This window comes from Phodopus roborovskii, unplaced genomic scaffold (assembly GCF_943737965.1).
Source record: "Phodopus roborovskii unplaced genomic scaffold, PHOROB, whole genome shotgun sequence".
Taxonomy (NCBI): Eukaryota; Metazoa; Chordata; class Mammalia; order Rodentia; family Cricetidae; genus Phodopus; species Phodopus roborovskii.
In genome coordinates this window covers 5,889,402-5,909,515 of record NW_026126636.1, presented here as the reverse complement: position 1 = coordinate 5,909,515, position 20,114 = coordinate 5,889,402, and the positions used below count along the sequence as shown (strand labels likewise).

The following is a 20,114-nucleotide window of genomic DNA, read 5'->3' as shown; positions in this document are numbered from 1 at the left end:
GGACGACTACACAGACAAAGCCTGTCTCGAAAAAAAAAAAAGAAAGAGAGAGAGAGGAAGAGAGAGAGAATAGCTAGAAACAAGCCTAAGGTTGAGCATTCATAATTAATAATAAGTCTCCGTGTCATGATTTGGGGGCTGGTAGTCCAAGAAAGCCCGCTACAGTTCAAGAACAGTCTAGCCTGGGTTATGAGAAAGCTCTGTCACAAATATACAGGGAAACAAAAAGCGTGCACGCAGGCACAGTTGTGCTCACTTGTAACCCTAGCAGTGAGAAGGGAAAGGCAGAGGGATCACAAAAGTCCCAGGTCTGCAGAGATGACTTAGCACTTAAAGCGCCTGCTACTTTTGCAGAGGTCCCGGGGTCCAATAAGCCCAACAAGGCAGCTTACACCCATCTGTAACTTATGTTCCAGGGCATCAGGCACCCTCTTCTGGCCTCTGAGGGTGCCAGGCACACATGTGGTACACAGATATACACGCAGGCAGAATATCCATATACATAAAATTTTAAGAAAATCTTTAAGAAATAAAAGCAGAAAGGAACAGATATTGTTAGGTCCTCCCCACTCATGTGGCATGGTTCACAAGTGCCTGTAACTCCAGTTCCAGGGGGATCTATTACCCTCTTCTGGACTCTGCAGGCACTGTGTCCAGGTGTGCATGCCCCCACACATTTACACACACAGTTTAAAAAATAAAAGTAAGAGCTAGGCAGTGGTGGCACACACCTTTAATCCCAGCACTCGGGAAGCAGAGGTAGTTGGTGTGAGTTTGAGGCCAGCCTGGTCTACAAAGCGAGTCCCATGACAGACAGAGCTCTTACACAGAGAAACCCTGCCTCAGAAAACCTAAAAGAGATAAATAAATAAACAAGCTGGGTGCTGGGGGCGTGCACACTTTTACTTCCAGCACTCAGGGGGCAGAAGCAGGAAGATCTCTGAGTTCGAGGCCAGCCTGGTCTACAGAGGGAGTTCTAGGCCAGCCAGAACTACACAGAGGAACTCTGTCTTAGAAAAATAAAACAGAACAAACCAAAAGAAAAAAGGGGTGGAGTCTGCATTAATTATGGACAGACATTTTTCCAGTATCCATCCTTTCTTTTTTTTTTCATTTGTGGTGATGAGGATAGAACTCAGAACCCCAAGTATGCAGGGTAAACACTACTAGCTGAGCTATAGCCCTAGCCTTCATGTCATTATTCCCTAAACAATACAGAAAAATGACTATTTACATAGGACTTTCATATCAGGGACAATAATATAAGCAATATAGAATGAGCAGTAGAATTCTTGCTTAACTCCCATGAAACCCTAAATTTGATTTTCAGCACCTGAAATGAAAAAAGTATTATATATAGACATATCACATATATGCATATATATAATGGTTTAAGGTATATGAAAGGATTACTTACACATGTTATATACAAATACAAACCTAACCTGGCCCTGGACTCGTTTTTTGTTGTTGTTGTTTGTTTGTTTGTTTGTTTGTTTTTGTTGTTTTTGTTTTTTACAGATAGGGTTTCTCTGTGTAGCCCTGGCTGTCCTGGAACTTGCTCTATAGACCAGGCTGGCCTCGAACTCACAGAAAACTGGCTGCCTCTGCCTCCTGAGTGCTGGCATTAAAAGTGTGCAGCACTGTGTCCAGTTGAGCACTGGCTAGTCTTGAAGATGACGATGATGAGCTGTAAACTCTTGATCGTCTGCCTCAGTGTCTGGCGTGCCATTCATCATGCAAGCATTACACCATTTGTTGTTGTTTTGTTTTTAGAAGGGATTTTAAGTAGCCCAGGCTGGCCTTGAACTCAATATATAACCAAGGGTGGTCTTGAATTCCTGATCCTCTTGCCACCACATCCCAAGTGCTGGGATTACAGGTGTGTGCTAACACATCTAGCTGCACTATTATATTATTAGATAAAGGACGTGAGCATTTGAAGACTCTGCTATAGGTAGGATCCTGTTATCAACCTTCAACAGACACCTATGAGGGACTATATTCACAGAAGATGCTCGCAGAGGAGACGAATGGGAGTTGAGGGTGGTGCCTAGGAGACAGATGTGAACACAGAAGCAAACTGATGGATCTCGACACTGCAACTAAGGCAGAGCTCCTCCCGAGAAGCCAAGTTCAGAAGAGGAAGGGGAAGCCACAGTGTTAGGGTCACTTGCTGACCACCCCCTTCTGGAGTGCTATCGCTTCCAAAAAGTCATGTGCCCCCATTTTCCTTTGCCTGAGATAAGTGGAAGAAAGAGGGACAGAAAGGGGCTGGCCACGGGGCGTGGTGGCACACATTGTAATCCCTGAAGCAGGAAGTCAGGAGTTCAAGGTCAGTTTTAGCTTAGTGAGCTTGAAGTCCATCTAGACTGTGAGATCCTTTCTCAGAACAAAGAGGTGGGGGCACTTCTTGGAGAAAAAGGACACCCAGGGACACAGAGAAGGAAGTTAGTTTTCCCGGCTCTAGAAGGTGCCATCTGTGTACATTCAACGGCTGGAGCTGTTTGCGTTGTTTTCGGTGAACAAAAATGTTGAAGGAAAAAACACCATGTAGGAACATATTTTTTAAAATAAATTTTTGGGAGACTGCCTAAAGATACCAGCTTTTCTGACCTGATATGACTCTTGAGTGTCTCTTTTTCAATCTTTATTCATTCATTCATTTTTGGTTTTTCGTGGCCCTAGTTGTACTGGAACTCATTCTGAAAACCAGGATGGTCTCGAACTCACAAGACCAGAGTGCTGAGATTAACGAGCAGCGCTCACTATGGTTAAAGCTTAGACGGGCTTTGAGCTCGCGACTCTCTTTCTTCAGCTTCCTCAGGTCTGGGAATATAGAAGTAATCCACTACGCTAAGCTTCGTTTCTCGTCCTAAGTATGAAAGGAAGGAGTGCCGCTTTGGTGTAAACGATAGAGACCGCATAACTGTGACGATCATCCGCCCTTCACCCTTCTTCAGCTTCCTTGTGCTCTCGGTTTACCAAGTCGAGTGCCTGTCTGTAAAGAACTACATTTCCCGTCGACCTCTGCGCTCATGACCAGGCCCCTTTTCCTTCCGGCCTGAAGCCTTGTACTCCTACCATCGTACCAGGTTCCGCCCCGCTGGCCCTCAGGTACAGCCGGCCTCTGCGCTTAGGTCCTGAGCTCCAGTTCCCGCCTCTTACGTAAACCACCGCTCACTCAACAGGCCTCCCCCCCCGAGGGCGTGGCTCTCTCGCGCCATCGTGGGACCTACTGGCTCTTTCTGCACCACTGGGGCGTGGCTACGGGAACCGGGCCGGCCCATTCCGAACCGCAGCTGAGACGTACCCGGCGGTGGCCTCGAAGCATGCACGCGGCGGGTTTGGCGGCGCCGGCGGGGACGCCCCGGCTGCGTAAGTGGCGTACGTGGCTGGCTGAGGAGATCGGGCGGGAGAGGGTGTGGCGGGGCCGTCGTGGCGGTTGGCGAGGTCATTCCAGGTCGGACGGAGGTCAAGAGATCCAGGACCTGGTGTTTCTAGGTGTGCACAGCGCAGGGATGCCAAGCCCGGGTAGGGGGCGCGTCGCGGGTAGGTTCTTCTGGAAATTCCTTGAAAAGAAAGCAAGTTGAAGTAGGATTTAGTGTGACGTACAGAAAAACGCGACTTCGATTCATTTGCAGTCAGCGATTTGTCCTCCTGTGCTCCCCACTTCTCAGAGGCCCCCCAGTGCCACGAGCTGTCACCCACGCTCCACAGTGCGGCCTCCTGGGCACTCCGTGTGCCGATAGGGCACCCCATATTTACACCCCATTTACGATCGGATCCAGTATTTATCGCCCTGTTAACCTCCTTTGTCCAGCTGCGAATTTGAATCCCTCTTTAAGTTCCTCTTGGTCTCCATATATATGTATTCATCTATGCCCTGTGTGTTCCATTTATTCATCTAACACATCTTGCTCCAGTAACCCTTGTGCCGGGGCCTGAGCTGGAATTTGCCCACACAATAACCACCAAAGCCCTGATCCTTGCTTTCTTACAGCTAGAGTTCAGGAGAGAGACAGGCATTTAACTAGGAAGCAAATGTGTCAGTCAACAAGAGTGGTGGAGAGAGTAACCCGGGATGTGACTAGGGCCTGAGGAGGCCCCGTTTATTCCCTTCGCTCCTTAGCATTAGTGTCTGGCAGCCCCATGGTGTGGGATGCAGGGGATCCAGCGGTGGCCACCCAGCACTTGATCCTGTCTTCGTGGAGCTGTCAGGGGTCAGGGACAGTCTGAAGGATGGAGCTACTGTGCTTTAGAAGCAAAGGGGGTGAGATGCCATGGTGCACACCTATAACCCCAGCACTTGGGAATTGGAGGGCAGAAGATTGTGGGTTCAAGGCCTGCCTGGGTGACATGTTGTGACTGCCTTTAAAGAGAACGTCAGGGGTGAATGCCGAGAGATGGCTCCAGTAAGGGCTCTGAGACCAGTCTGTCCACCACCTGGGCCACATGGTGCAAAGAGAGGACTCCTAAAAGTTGTTTTCTGACACACATAACCCCCCCCACACACACACACACACCACACAGAGTGCTGGGCAGATGGAGGTGTGGAATGCATAGGCTGGGCTGGAGATACAGAACTCAGTTGTTAGGGCTGGAAATATTGTTGATTACTTAAAGAGGGCATGCCTAATGATGAAAACATAGGGGATTCATGGAGGGAGGGGCAAGGGAGCCCCGTGCCAAGAAGATAGACTATTGAGTAGATACAGAGGGGGAAGCCAGGAGCCTGGGCGCTATGGGCCCAGCAAGTAAGAAGAGAACATTGAGCAGACCCCTGAGTGTGGCTGGCGGGTGCCCACAGGAGAAGGGTGATCCAGGGTGATAGCGTTGCAGGATAAAGCAAGGACTTTGTCAAAGGGAGAGGTGGCCTTGGGGCTAGGACCAGAGAGGCTGGCAAGGCTGAGGATGGTCACACAGGCTGTCTGAATTTGATCCTCAGCACAGTGGGCTCTGATCGTAGGTAGGAGATGAAACGGTTCATGTGGGTGGCCTGGAGCATGCCTATAATCCAAGCACTTGTAAGGTTGAGGCAGGAGGATTACCAGTGAGTTCCCAGGACAGCAAGAGCTACATAGTGAGACCTTGTCTTAAAAAAATCACAGAGCAAGGACTGATGGTGTAGGCCTAGAATCCCAGCTGCTTGGGAGGCTGAGGCAAATCTCAAGTTCAAGCTCAGCCTTGGTTTACATAATTAGTTACAAGCCAGCCTGACCTGGAGATTTTAGACCCTGTTGTTTTGGTTTTGGTTTTTGTTTATTTTGTTTCTGTTGAGACAGACATGCACCATCACACCCAGCAAGACCCTGTCTTTAAAATCAAAAAATAAGCCAAGCAATGGTGGTACACACCTTTGATTCCAATACTCAGAAGGCAGAGGCAGGCGATCTCTATGAGTTTGAGGCAAGCCTGGTCTACAAAGCAAGTTCCAGGACAGCCAGAGCTGTTACACAGAGAAACCCTGTCTCGAAACAAAAACATAAAAATAAAAACTAAAAAGAGGGCAGTTGGGCGGGCATTGGTGGCACACACCTTTAGTCCCAGCATTTGGGAGGCAAAGGCAGGCGGATCTCTGTGAATTTGAGGCCAGCCTGGTCTACAGAGCTAGTTCCAGAATAGGCTTTCATGCAATACAGAGAAACCCTGTCTTGAACAACCAAAAAAAGAAAAAAAAAACCAAAAAAAAAAAAAAAAAACCAACCAAACAAACAAAAAAAACACTAAAAACTAAAAAGCGGGCTGGTGATGCAGGTAAGTGGTAGGACGCTGGCTTAGCATGCTTAAGACTCTGGTTCCCAATATTCTGTTCTTCAAAAGAAGCATCTGGCTGCCCTCTGGGGACCCCTTCAGTGGGACTAAGAGTAGGCAAGGAGCCTGGTCTAGAGTTTCACACCTACAATCCCTGCCCTGCAGAGAAGGGTGAGTTTGAAGGCAGCCTGAGCTGCATAGGAAGGCCCTGACTCCAAAGGTGGAGGGAAAAGAATAAAGTAGGCAGGACCTGGTGAGATGCGATGTTAGTGACAGAGCCGAGGGTAAGAGACACTGGGGTGAGAAGTGGGGGACCGCTGGCCGGATGTCAGAGAGGGCCAGGGGCGCAGACAGGTGAAGCCAGGAGATGGAGCCCAGAAGGCAAAGGCGCCGTGGCTGCAAAAGAGCGCTGAGTGTGAGTGAAGCTGCCCTCAGTGAGAGGAGAGGACAGGAGGGAGGGTGGGAAATTGGGTCACCCGTTTCTGAGAGCTGGAAGGGACCCAACCCAGAGAATGACCAGGAAGGCAGGAGCATTGCTCGTCCTATCTGTTGCTGCGTCTACAGCGAGGCCTCATGACAGAAGCCCTAGCCAGATGTTGCGTGGGTGAGGCAGGCGAGATGAATCAGTGGTTCTGTGGCATCTTGGAAGCAGGTTTGGTGTCACCAGGGTGGACGGCACCAAATGCTTAGTTAGGAGTAGAAGAGTGAGCCAGGCCTGAGGTATAGAGAGGCCTGTTGTCCTAGATACTTGGAACGTTGAAGCAGAAGGCCAGCCTGGGCCAGCTACACAGTAAGGCCCTGTTTCAGAAAGAGGTGAGGGAGAGGGCAGCTTGCTCAGGTGTGAGGACCTGAGTTTGGATCCCTGGCACCCACGGAAATAAATAGGCATGGCAGTACATGCCATAGTCCCAGCCTTGCGAAGGCCAGGGCAGGGTGCCGGGGGTTTGTTGTCCAGCCTGCATAGCCAGATTAGTGAGCTGCAGGTTCAGCTCCTGTCTCAAAGTATAAGGTGGCGAGGGATTGAGAAAGGCAGCTGGTGCTAACCTGTGGCCTCTGCACACACATGCACCCTGAGTGCACACACAAGCATGGACACACCGGGCTGGAGAAGGAGCTCATCAAGTTGCTCTAACTGGATCTGGTTCTGTTCCTAGCATGCACATGGTGGCTTGCTCACAACAGCAGGGGAAACTCATACACATATAAATAAGTAAATCTTTCAAAACAAAACGTTTACATATTCCCCCTGCCTCAGCCTCCTGAGGGCTGGGATTGCAGATGTGAGCAGCCACGCCCTACTGGAAGTTTATGGGAGGTATCACAACAGTCAGCTTGATAGACTACAGAGGAAGATAATTGACAGGCAGGTTCACTGGTAGACTGATCGCTCCTCCCCGAGTTGCAGTCCTATGTACACAGTCAACCATCAGGGTCTGGGGCTACCCCTGTCTCCCCAGACAACACTCCCCACCCGTGCTGAAACCGGTCTTGGAAGGTAGGGGATTCCCCTCCACATCCCGGCCGGCTTCAGCATGCCCTGCCCTGGCTCTGTACATAAATGACCACTTTTAATATCGCCATCTCCAGCTATAGCCTGGTCCACTCAGCAGCCGTTACTCTTCCAATGGCTTATCACCCCCCTCTTGAAGTCAGATGGAACTTTTACAAATTATTTTGGGATTTTGTTTTTGCTTTATGCCATGCTGGGAACCGAACCCTCTATCTTGTAACCCTGTACCTTGCATATGCTTTGGTCAGCGCTCTTACCAGTTTTTTTAGGGGGAGGGAGAAGGTTGTGTGTGTTTGTATGTGTATGCGTGTGTATGTGCATGCTAGAGGTGCACCTTGGATTTCATTCCTTGGGTACTGTTTACCTTGGTTTGGGGTTTATTGTTGTCATAAAGATTTTATTTAATTTTGTGTGCGCCTGTGTGCGTGTGCCTGTGGAGGCAGGGGCAGTGTTCAATTCCCTGAAGTTAACTTTGCAGGTGGTTATGGGTGCTGGGAATTGAACTTCATAAGAGCAACCATTGCTCTTAACCACTGAGCCGTCTTCCCAGCCTCAAATCTCAGCTTCTTTGGTCTTGTTATTCTCCTCTATAAAATGCGGACAAAGGGGGCTGGAGAGATGACTGAGATTATGAGCACTGGCTGCTCTTCCAGAGGTCCCGAGTTCAATTCCCAGCACCCACATGGTGGCTTACAGCCATCCGTAATGAGATCTGGGTCTCTCTCCTGGGGTGCAGGCATGCATGCAGACAACACCATATACATAATAAATAATCTTTTTTAAAAATGTGGACAATTAGCACACTGCCTTGAGAAGCCTGCTTGGGTATGTTTTACTTTCTGTGATTCTTTTAAAGCCCACACCCATGCTCTTTGTGCTCCTCTTCTTGAGAGCCTCTCTCTTAACCCTTGTGCTTAAGCCTAATTGGAATATCTTATTAAATCCCAACTTTGCCTTATTAAAAAACAATTTAAAAATGGTAATAGCACCAGTTGAATAGGGCCGGTTGGGAGTGAATGAGCTATTGTGTTGTAGACGTGGTGGCACGGGGTCAGTGCTTGCCCAGGCACCCTTGGGCTGACTGTCTGCTCTACTGTGCACTGGGCCTGGGCTTCTGTAGTAGCCAGGTAGCTGGCTGGGCCTTGGTTTTCATGTGTGTCCAATAGGGTGGGTGCACAGTCTAAGCCTGTTGTAGGAGCTGGGGGAGTCAGCTGTGGAGAAGGAGCCAGCCTTCCAGTGATCCCAGGGTCATCTGCAGGTGAGGCTGGAGCTGTCCACATCAGTGGAGGAGGGATTGGTGGTGCCAAGAAGGTTACATTGTGTGCAGCAAGACCTTGGGGGGAAGGAGGGAGCCATGGGAGTGTGAGGGGGAGAATGTTCCAGGCTGAGGCATGGCTGGAACACAGGCCCTGAGCTGAGTGTGCCAGGGGACTCTAGACGCTAGTGGTGGAGACTAAGGGAAGTCAAGTGTGGAGGGAGTAGGAACAGGGGCCCTGCTTGTAATGGTGCTACAGGATGTGGTACAGAGTGGATGGGTAGATGATGGGCGGATAGATGAATGGGTGGGGCTAGGAAGGCAGGCCATCTTACATCACAGCGGGAGCTGTTTTGGCGATGCTTACCCCACCTGTGGCCCTGGCAGAATTAATGAGCTGCTCCCATTTTCCTCTGCAGCCTCAAAGCGGAGGGTCCCCGTGTCCCAACCAGGCATGGCTGATCCCCACCAGTTTTTCGATGACACGAGTTCAGCCCCGACTCGGGGCTATGGAGGCCAGCCGTCACCTGGTGGTCTGGGTTACCCCTCCCCTTCCTCCTCACACGAGGCACCCTTCCTGGCTGACCCTATGTCCAACATGGCAATGGCCTACGGGAGCAGCCTGGCTGCTCACGGCAAGGAGCTGGTAGACAAGAATGTGAGTAGGGCCGGGCGGCCGGGCGGCCGGGCTGCGGGTGGGGGGTAGGCAGGGGCCACAGGGCCTCAGGCTTGAGCTTTGCCTCCCCAGATTGACCGCTTCATCCCCGTCACCAAGCTCAAGTATTACTTTGCGGTGGACACCGTGTACGTGGGCAAGAAGCTGGGCCTGCTTGTCTTTCCCTACCTACACCAGGTCAGCACCAGCGGCCCAGCACCTGCCTGGAGGCAGGGTGTGGGGAGCTCACTCTGGGTCCCTGACATCCCCCAATTCTCCCACAGGACTGGGAGGTACAATACCAGCAGGATACCCCGGTGGCCCCCCGCTTCGACATCAACGCCCCAGACCTCTACATTCCAGGTTGCGCCTTCGCTCCACTGCCCGAGCATGTCTGGCACAGACGTTTGGGTTTCCCTCTTCTGACGAGTGTCTGTCTTTCACAGCCATGGCTTTCATCACCTACATCCTGGTGGCCGGCCTCGCACTGGGGACCCAGGACAGGTAAGGATCCTGGAGCTGGGCAGTGGGGTGGGGATGTGAGGCCAAGAGTTGGCCGAGACAGTTGTCCCATCAGTGAGTGACATCCTTCATGAAGTCCAGTGTGCCCTTTTGTGCTGGGTGACCTTAATTCACCCTTCCTTCCTTTCGGCCTCCACCCACAAATCTGTCCTTACGTTCACAGTCCCCTAAATGCCCCCCCCACCCTTGCTCTAAGAGGCGGTCCCGGCCTTCCCGCTCTCGCTCGATGTCCCGCTGCTGCTTCTCAGAGCTTTGCATACCCAGTTGGTGTGTTGACTCAGGAAATGGGCTCTTCCCCTCCATGCTACGATGACCTCCAGGCTCTGAGTCTCTGCCTCTCACTCCCAGCTACCTGCTCCTTCCCCTTGAGGCACTGAACTCAGTAGAACCAGTGGATTCATTGCTAATCCTCCAGCTAGAGCAGAGACGGAGGTCTGACTCTGCAGGCTTCGGCCCAGCGTCCTTTCTTTAAGGAGGAACCCTCCCGGTACCCCTCGCAGGGCCCAGGGCTCCCCCAGATCCTTGCTGGCGGTCCCTGCTCCATCCATGTCCAGTGGCCAGCAACACAGGCCGCTCCAGGGGATGTTCAGGGGATGCCCAAGCCTCCAGCCCCATGACAGAGCAAGTGTGGCTGTCACTTGTGTGTGGCAGGTTCTCCCCAGACCTCCTGGGACTGCAGGCGAGCTCGGCACTGGCCTGGCTGACCCTAGAGGTTGTCGCCATCCTGCTCAGTCTCTACCTGGTCACCGTCAACACCGACCTCACCACCATTGACCTGGTGGCCTTCTTGGGCTACAAATATGTCGGGTGAGTGCCTCTACCTTGCCTGCCAGTCTCAGCCTTGGCCTCGTCTTCAAACCACTTTCTCCCCCACTCTCAGGATGATTGGTGGGGTCCTCGTGGGTCTGCTCTTTGGGAAGATTGGCTACTACCTGGTGCTTGGCTGGTGCTGTGTGTCCATCTTTGTGTTCATGGTGAGTGGGGCTTTCAGGGGTGGACAAGACTGAGCCCAGAGGCCTCCTGGACAGACCGGGGAGTCTCCAGAGCATCCGCTTAGAGCTAGCAGAGTCAGAGTGCTGAACCGGGAGGCTCAGAGCGTCCACACCTGGGGGCTAGGAGCCCCCCTGCAGGAGGCAAGAGCAAGAACCAGTCAGGAAGCTGGGGCCGGGTTGCCTGGTCCAGAGGCTCTGGGTTCGATACTCACCCTTACTCCTGTTCCTATATCCTGGGCCCTCTGCCAGCATGCCCCCGGAGGAGACTGAGTCCTTCCAGTGCCGATTAAGGGCAGTGGTAACTGCCACGCTTAGGTTGGCCCCAGGCTGTGCTCAGGGTGAATCATTTCCTCAACTTAGCCTGTCTTCCTTTGTAAACGGCTTGCCTCCTGACTGCACCTCCGGGTCTTGGGTTTAGTCCCGGTGTGAGTGGGAAGCAGGGAACAAACACTGGCATGGTGGGTGACTCTGACCCACCTGGGAGATGGCTCCGTAGTAAAGAAGACCTGAGTTAAATCCTTAGACTCCACATTAAACAAACAAAAAGAGTTGGCAGTGGTGGCGCACGCCTTTAGTCCCAGCATGTGGGAGGCAGGGGCAGGGGGATCTCTGTGAGTTCCAGGACAGCCAGGGCTACACAGAGAAACCCTGCCTCAAAAAAAAAAAAAACTGGGGGGGGGGAGCCAGGACTGGAGGTATACCCCTATAGTCTCAGGGCTGGGGGATGGGAAGACACTGATCTGCCAGCCTGGCCTGCTTGGCAAGTGCCTGGTTAATGATAAGCCCTATCTGAAAAAAAGAAAAGGCAAAATGTAGACACCCAAAGGTGTCCTCTAGCTTTCACAAGTATGTGTACACACACAAACATCCCAAAACTGAGCACCGGGGCCTGGGAGATGGCTAAGCAAGTAAAGGGCTCTTGCCTGACCACCTGAGTTCTATGCCGGGAACCCGCAGAGTGGAAGGAGGGAACCGACTCCGACAAGTTGTGCTAACTTCCATACCAGAGCTCAGATGCTCTAACCCCACACAACAAATACATGAGTGATTCAGGGCTGTAACTCCAGCACTGAGGACATTGAGGCAAATGGATCCCCACAAGTCTGAAGCCAACATGGTCTACATAAAGGGTTCCAGGCCAACCAGGACAACATCAAGATCTTGTGCCCCCCTCCCCAAATAAGAGAACGCACCTGAGCATAAGTAAAAACAAAAAGAACTCTCCTATCTTGTCTTGAAAATGTGTCTGTCTTCTGGGGCTGGGAGTGTCATTCAGCGGTAGGGCTCTAGTCTAGGGTGGGTGAGGACCTGCCTTGCATGAGGGAAGGCACTATCTAGGCGGAAGCCGCTAGGCCACGCCCTTCGCTTGAACTACATCCTGAGTCTCTCCTGGCCTTTGCTTCTAGAACCCGCAGTGGTTTGCTCACAGGGCCTGGGGAAGTAGCCATTAGGCAGACCCTTCTAAGAGCGCAAGCTGGAGGCCGCAGAGGCAGGGACCCTCACGCTGACCCATGTTGCCCCTTGCTACGCAGATCCGGACGCTGCGACTGAAGATCCTAGCCCAGGCGGCAGCCGAAGGGGTTCCCGTACGCGGAGCGCGCAATCAGCTGCGCATGTACCTGACCATGGCAGTGGCGGCTGCGCAGCCGCTACTCATGTACTGGCTCACCTTCCACCTGGTACGGTGAGCAGCCAGCCTGACCTCCAGCTGCCACATTCATCTCGCCCGACCCGGGCCCCTGCTCTCCAGGCCCGCGCCCCTCCCTCCCAGCCAAGGTGCTCTTGTAGCTGCACAACCGCAACAATAAATCTGATGGGTTCAGCGTGGCCTCCGCTCCTGATCGGCAGGGGGCGCTGGGGAGCGGGGCGGGCTGCAAGCTTTAATAAGTCAGTGGGGGGCCTTCTTCTCCTTCTTTTTCTTCTCCTTCTTCACCTTGGGTTTCTTGGCCTTGTCCGAGGAGCCTTCATGCTTGCGGCCAGTGGCGTGCTTCTGGAGGGCCGGGGACGGTGGACAGGAGAGAGAAGAGGTGGCCGGGTTGGAAGCGGAACTGGACCTGCCCCACCCACGGCGACAAGGATCCTAACCGGATCCTGACTGTGGCGGCGCCTGAGTCTGGGGTGCGTGAGAACATCCAGGGAGAGGGGCAGCCTCTTACCTTTCCCTCTGTCTCTGAGTCGCTGGAGCTGCTGCTGCTGCTGGAGTCGGAGGAGCTGCTGTGTCCATGCTAGATGCAGGGGGCGAGGAGGGGGGTGACGGTAAGGGCAGGACCTGCTCATGCAGCTTCCAACCCAAGCTGGAAAGCTGAGGTGTGGCCGAAAACCCAGGACAGAAACCAGTCGCTATCCTGGGCCCTCGGGGCGGGACGCGATGCCAGGTGGTGAGGTGACTTACCTTCGGCTTGTGAGCAGCGCCTGCCTCTGGCTGGCCCGGAGCTTTAAGAGGACAGTGCTTGGGGTTTCCCACTTGACCTCCCTCAGGCTTCTTAGAACCAGGGCCCAAGGCTGCAGAGACAGAGGTTAGATGGGTTGTGCAGGCAGCCGGGCGAGCCCTTTGGTGGGAGTTCTTGGATTTGAGTCCGGCCCCCACCTCTCACCGCGAACCCACCATCCCCGGGAGCGTACCTGCAGCCAGGTCGAACTCCATGGCGATGATGGCTCTGGAGGGTCAGAAGGCTTAGGCAGTGCCTGGGGCAGGGGTGGGGCCGTGTGACCTGCCCACCTGAAGAATTCTGCAAGCGCCACCCTCTGGACCTTTGTGCCCACTTAGGTCTCAGGCCCTGACTCACTGCACTGCCGTTCCCAGCCTCACCCAGACTTTCCTCTGTGGGAAGTGGGGGTGGGGTGGCTGTAGGTCTCTGGGGGAAGGGTTGAGACCTGTCACGAATTACCCGCTTCGCGGGGGGGGGGGGGCTTGCTTTGAAAGAGTCCTCCCGGTACCCTGAACAAAGTGAACCCTGGCAGCGGATGAGCCTCTGTTCCCGGCCCCTCTGGCCTGGGAAAAGTACTGTCTGAGGGATTCGGAGCCCAAGCTAGAGCAACATGGTGGTAGCTGTGGGGGGGCCTCAGCGAAACTGCACCCTGGGGTGACGGTGGAAGGCAAAGGCAGATGGGTTAGATTCCTAGACGGGTGGCTGGCGGAGGAAGTGCTTGTGAAATGTGTTGCGTTGTTTTGATAAAGACAGGTGCCTTAATTTGAGCTGTTAAAACAAACACAGCAGGTAAGTGGCTGAAACAGTAATTTAACCTTGTAGTTGTTGAGGCAGGCGGGGAGCTTCACCCACGTCAGGCGTAGGCAGAGAGAGGTCCCTAGTATGGAGAAGGCCTGCTTCCTGAAAAGTTACCTTAGCTTTTCTTTTCTGTTTGTTTTTCGAGTCAGGATTTCTCTTTTTAACAGCCCTGACTGTCCTGGAACTCCATTTATAGACCAGGCTGGCCTGGAACTCACAGAGATCTGCCTCTGCCTCCCTGCTAGGATTAAAGTAGTGTACCACCACTGCCCAGATTTTTTAAAAAATAGGGCCACTATAGATGTTTGTGAGCCACCATGTGGTTGCTGGGAATTGAACTCAGGACCTCTGGAGGAACAGCCAGTGTTTTGTTTTTTGGGTTTTTTTTTTTTTTGTTTGTTTGTTTTTCAGACAGGGTTTCTCTGTGTAGCTTTGGAGGCTGTCCTGGAACTTTCTCTGTAGATCAGGCTGGTCTCGAACTCAGAGATCTGCCTGCCTCTGCCTCCCGAAGGCTGGGACTAAAGGCGTGCACCACCACTGCCTGGCTTCAGCCAGTGCTCTTAACCACCGAGCCATCTCGTCAGTTCTGTCTTGGCTTTTCCTATGTCTGGATGTAGGCGCTAATCCCACCCAGGAGTGTCACTCTCAAGGTCCCATTACCTTCAAAAGACTCTCACATTTAGGACGACTGGACTTCACCATCTAACTCTGTTAGACACAAACATCAGTCCTAACCTGGGCGTATCGGTGCAGGACTGTAATTCTGCTTCTCAGGAGGATGTAAAGCTCTGCTCTAGCCTGGGCTAACGGAGTGCTGGCCTGGTGGCACACACCTTTAACCCTGCCTGAGAGGCAGGCAGAGATCTGAATTCAGACCTGTCTGCTCTACAGAAGGAGTTGTGTGATAGCCAGGGCTCTAGCCGCCTCAAAAACATGAGTTCTGGTGAGGTGGCCCATTGGGTACAGACACTTGCCAAGGCTAATGAGTTCAGTCCCCAAGACTCACCTGGAGAAGAGACGTAGCTCCTGCAAGCTGTTTTTGGACTTCCTCAGATGCGCATCCAGACACGTGCACACAAAATAATAAAATGATTATAACAGAAATATGACAAACAGAACGCCCACTCATATCTGCAGAAGTGAGCCTCTGGGTGGGAACAGGTGGCGGCTTCAGGGATGGACAAGCATGCACCACCCCAGATGCCTGCTTAAATGTCAGTTTGCAGAAATGCCTGCCTTGGCTGCTGCAGGTCCGTCATTCCAGCACATGCTTGGTGCTTACCATTACCTGAAATACTTTTTTTCCCTTGTTTTTTTGAGTCAGAATTTCTCTGAATTTGAGGTCAGCCTGGTCTACAGAGCAAGTTCCAGGACAGCCAGTGCTACACAGAGAAACCCTGTCTCAAAAAATCATGGGGGGGGGGGGAAAGCCCATGGACTCCAGTCTGAGAGCCGGGAGACCCAGCACAGGACTGACCCAGATTACCTGAATGTGGGTGTCAAGTTAGGAGGACTAGGCGGTCTGTGGGGCCTCTGGTGGATCAGTATCTATCCCTAGTGTAGGAATGGACTTGGGGAGCCCGTTTCACATAGAGGGTTACTCGCACAGCCTAGACACATGGGGAAGGGCCTGGGCCCTGCTCCAAATGATATGACAGACTTTGAAGACTCGCCATGGAAGGCCTCACCCTCCTTGGAGAGCAGAAAGGGGATGGGATGGGGTGAGGGGAACAGGGGAGGACGGGAGGGTGTGGGAACTGGGATTGACATGTAAAACAAACTTGTTTCAAATTTGAATTAAAAAAATAAAAACATGAAGATAGGAAGGGTTGAGGTCCAAAGGCCTTCAGGCAGGCAGGGACGCTGTCCAAGGACACGAGAACGGGGAGATAGGAGGGGAGCGGTTAGGCGGGTGGGGACCAGCATGGGGGTAGCGTGAGGAGTGATGGCGGCGCCCACAGCTCCTGCAGGATAGGAGAAAGTCTGTCCAGGCCTGAGGGTGGAGACCCTGTCTGCTCTGCTCCTCACCCAGACAAGTGACTCCGAATGGTGTCTCCTGTCTTCGGGTGACTCGTCAAGGTTTACCTCAAGGTTTACCTCTGCCTGGGGAGTGTCGACAGGTACACCTCAATTACCCCTCACTACGGACTCTGGACCTGTTTTCCCTTGTGCAAAGGTGAGCAGCTGGCCTGTAATTCAAGCCCTGGAAAGGAATGGGAGGTGGGGGGTTACTAGTTAAGAGGCCAGCCTGAGCTACACAGTTAAGAGCCTGTCTTAAAAACGCCACACTGAGGGGCTAGAGAGATGGCTTAACCGTAAGAGCACTTGATCTTGGGGAAGACCCCAATTCCTAGCACCCACATGGTGTGAGGAAGGACTCTGCTACCTTTTCTTACCTCCATGGCACCAGGCATGCATATGGTGCCTATCTTAGGGTTTCAGTAATGTCGGTGGCACCCTTAACCCTTTCCTCCACACGGGGGTCGGTGTTGTTGAGCCTAGGCCTCTGCTTTGGCCTCCACAGTAGCTTGGATTATGGGCGAGTGGGGTTCCTGGCAGCCCAAGCACAAAGCTAGCAGCCTGTGGAGCAGCAGAGGCTTCTGGACCCTGGAGCTACAGCAACTGTCCTGCTCTGAGGGTTTCAGAGTGGGAGCGTAGGGAAGGAGGCGGCTTTGGCTCTAACTTCCTCCTTCCCCTCACCCCACGGGCACTGCGCTCGCCCTCCTGGTAGTCTCGAATTCACCCAGATCCAAGATACCAGCGCCTAAAGAGCTGGTATCGCTTTCCTCATGTGTAAGGCCAAGCTGGTGGGAAGCCAGAGCAGGTGACAGTGGGCATCTCACCCCACCTCAGGTCCCTCCGGCTCACTGCTGTGCACCCTTCTAGGACACGGGCGGGGGGGGGGGGAGGTCTCCGTTTCTTTGCCCTGGTGCCAAGGGTGTTAAGCAGTGCCGTTCTGCCCCTCAAGAAAAGGATGCTTGCCTTTCAACTGGTCTGCACAGTGCTGGGGTCGCCCGCCCCTGGGTCCCTCCCCTTCTCAGCTGGAGAAAGGCATCCTCAGGGGCCCACTGGGAATTTGTTGCTTCAGTTTATAGAAGCGTTTCTGGTCAACACTTAGAGTGGACAGGGAAGGCAAGATGCTGAGGGACCCCCCTGTTGGGACAGCTGTATGCCTGAGGTTCCTCCTACATGCTTGAGGCCACATGTTTGAATGGAAATGATGATATGGTAAGGCTTGGTTTAGTCTCTCTTGGAGCTTCCACGAACAGAGGCCCAGCTCCTATAAACAACATTATCTTCATCCACCCACATCCTAGCAGCTGGCTGCACTTGGTATGTAGGGACCGTTTTTTGCTTCCCGTCAGACAAGCACTGTACTGGCCTGTGACTACCATCAATGCTGTGGTGGCCCCTGAGACCCTGACCAGGAAATCTGGGGATGCGGTAAGGGGCCAAGCTGGGCCCCCACTCAGTTGTCAGTCCAGAACTTATTTCACTGTGCATCCTAGTTTAGCATCCAGACACCTGGGTCACAACAGCCAAGCACTGGCTTCTTTGTTAACAGGATGCCCGAGGGACCCATGCCCATACAGTGGGCTGTGACAAGAGGTACAATAATAGCCAGGGTGTAGCCCAATGGCCCACCATTGCCTAGCATTAACAAAGGGTGCCGTGGGTGCTATGAAGCTTGAGGAATCTTCAGAGAGCTTTGTATCAGATCCTCCCCTCCTCCCCAAACATGGGAGCTGCAAATGCAACCCCAAGGAATGGCATCCTAGTGGTCAGGGTCACCTGGTCCGGAACCTTGAAGCCTTAGGGTCTTGGGTTCCTGATGGCAGGATATGCCACGGATTCCATTCCAGAGACCAGCCTAAACAGCTTCTAGTGCCAGCTGCTCACCACAGAGCCATTTGAGGAATTAGATGCGAACACACAGTTTTGTAAGCTTACAGCGAGCAAGATCTGCAGGGGCAAAGGCCCATGTGGGTGGCTCTGCCAGTAGTCCAGTTTCCAGCCCTAAACCATGTGGTCCCACTCAACACTGTTTTTTTCAAGATAGGGTTTCTCTGTAGCTTTGGAGCCTGTCCTGGAACTCAACTCTGTAGACCGGGCTGGCCTTGAACTCACAGAGATCCACCTGCCTCTGCCTCCCGAGTGCTGGGATCAAAAGTGTGCGCCACCAGATCGGCTCCACTCAACATTGATTAATCTGATGAATAGAGGGTGTGGTCAAACTCCTTTACCTTGTTCCAGCCCGGGCAACAAAGTACTGCACCATCCTGAGCCTTAGGCCTGAGAAGGATTAGCACATTTTATAGGCTCTATCATCCATTGGACCAGAATGACCTGTGACCTTTAGTGTCACTGTCAATCATTTAAGGGCCAAAATGGTAACTTCTCCAGTAATGTAAACAGACATTCTGTGGTCACCAACCCCCACAAACATAGAAGTTGAAGACATACAGCATTTGGCTCCAGAGCCATTCATCAACTTGACATGGCTCTGTGTGTGTGTGTGTGTGTGTTTGTGTACTGGATCTCCTGGAACTAGAAAACAGATGGTTGAGGGCCACCATGTGGTTATTGGGGACTGAAATCAGGTCCTTTGCAAAAGCCGTCTCTCTGGCCCAAAGTTTCTATCTTTGAGTCAGGGTCTCACTGTATAGCCCAGGTTGGCCTCGAACCAGTGATCCTCCTCCCTCTGCTTTCTGAGTGCCAGGATTACAGGCATGCACCTCGACCTCCAGGCCAGACTCTAACCATATGCCAGGGAAGCAAGGGCTGTGCGTACTTCCAGGAGGGTGGCCCAAGAGATATCAGTGTACCAGGGTCATGCCTCAGGACTTTTGGAGCATAAGGAGTTTCCATGAGAGTCCAGGCGGGAAAGGAAGCCCACGGGGAGGTAAGGTGGCATGGCCAAGCAAGCCTCACTTGGAGGCCCCATCAGCCAGTGCTGACCCACACACACCCTCTGAGGTGGTGAGGATGAAAATGGCCCCCTTAGGCTCAGGGAGAGGCACTATTAGGAGGTGTGGTCCTTTTAGAGTAGGTGTGGCCTTGTTGAAGTGTTACTGGAGATGGCCTTCGAGGTTTTAAATGCTCAAGCCAGGCCTAGTGTCTCTCTTTTCCTACTGCCTGTGATTCAGGGTGTAGATAGAACTCTCGGCTCCTTCTCTAGCACCACATCTGCCTGCACACTGCCATCCCCCACATCTGCCTGCACACTGCCATCCCCCACATCTGCCTGCACACTGCCATCCCCCACATCTGCCTGCACACTGCCATCCCCCACATCTGCCTGCACACTGCCATCCCCCACATCTGCCTGCACACTGCCATCCCCACATCTGCCTGCACACTGCCATCCCCACATCTGCCTGCACACTGCCATCCCCACATCTGCCTGCACACTGCCATCCCCACATCTGCCTGCACACTGCCATCCCCACATCTGCCTGCACACTGCCATCCCCCACATCTGCCTGCACACTGCCATCCCCACATCTGCCTGCACACTGCCATCCCCACATCTGCCTGCACACTGCCATCCCTCCCACATCTGCCTGCACACTGCCATCCCTCCCACATCTGCCTGCACACTGCCATCCCCACATCTGCCTGCACACTGCCATCCCCACATCTGCCTGCACACTGCCATCCCTCCCACATCTGCCTGCACACTGCCATCCCCACATCTGCCTGCACACTGCCATCCCCACATCTGCCTGCACACTGCCATCCCCACATCTGCCTGCACACTGCCATCCCCACATCTGCCTGCACACTGCCATCCCCACATCTGCCTGCACACTGCCATCCCCCACATCTGCCTGCACACTGCCATCCCTCCCACAATGAACCGAACCTCTGAACTGTAAGCCGTCACCCCAATGGAATGCTTTCCTTTATACTTTATAAGAGCTGCTATGGTCCCTTCACAGCAATCGAAACTGAGACACTAACCACAGCTGTACACAGCTATTCCTCAGTGGGTCAGTGATTATTCAGGAATGTGGCCGGGATTTCCAAAGTGTGAAAAGGAGGAGCTGGAGAGCTGGCTCAGTGAGGGCTGCTTGTGCCGAGTACCTGGGTTCAGTTCCCAGCACCCACATGGTGGCTTACAGCCATCTGTGACTCCAATCCCAGGGATCCAATACCTTCTGGCCTCTGCAAGTACCAGGCAGGCATGTACATGGTG

General features: G+C 53.1%; 2 protein-coding genes across 4 annotated transcripts; one reads left to right on the top strand and one right to left on the bottom strand.

Annotated features, from left to right (window-relative positions):
• The first annotated feature begins 3,211 nt into the window (after positions 1-3,211).
• On the top strand, positions 3,212-12,510 carry Yif1b (Yip1 interacting factor homolog B, membrane trafficking protein). 3 transcript variants are annotated; one of them, XM_051206998.1, is made up of 8 exons: positions 3,212-3,378; positions 8,939-9,177; positions 9,268-9,372; positions 9,459-9,537; positions 9,621-9,678; positions 10,348-10,503; positions 10,577-10,670; positions 12,221-12,510. In XM_051206998.1, the coding sequence occupies exons 1-8, from the start codon at positions 3,333-3,335 to the stop codon at positions 12,374-12,376; spliced, it is 933 nt and encodes a 310-aa protein (XP_051062955.1). In that variant the 5' UTR covers positions 3,212-3,332; the 3' UTR covers positions 12,377-12,510. The 3 variants fall into 3 exon arrangements, with proteins under 3 accessions (XP_051062955.1, XP_051062954.1, XP_051062956.1); XM_051206997.1 differs by having other exon boundaries at positions 3,222-3,387; XM_051206999.1 differs by lacking the exon at positions 3,212-3,378 and adding an exon at positions 3,401-3,552.
• CUNH19orf33 (chromosome unknown C19orf33 homolog) lies at positions 12,498-13,394 on the bottom strand. The gene is made up of 4 exons (XM_051207000.1): positions 13,311-13,394; positions 13,081-13,190; positions 12,845-12,913; positions 12,498-12,678 (listed from the first exon to the last, which is right to left on the bottom strand). Exons 1-4 carry the CDS (start codon positions 13,330-13,332, stop codon positions 12,577-12,579), a joined length of 303 nt encoding a protein of 100 aa, XP_051062957.1. The 5' UTR covers positions 13,333-13,394; the 3' UTR covers positions 12,498-12,576.
• Between the last annotated feature and the right edge of the window lie 6,720 nt (positions 13,395-20,114).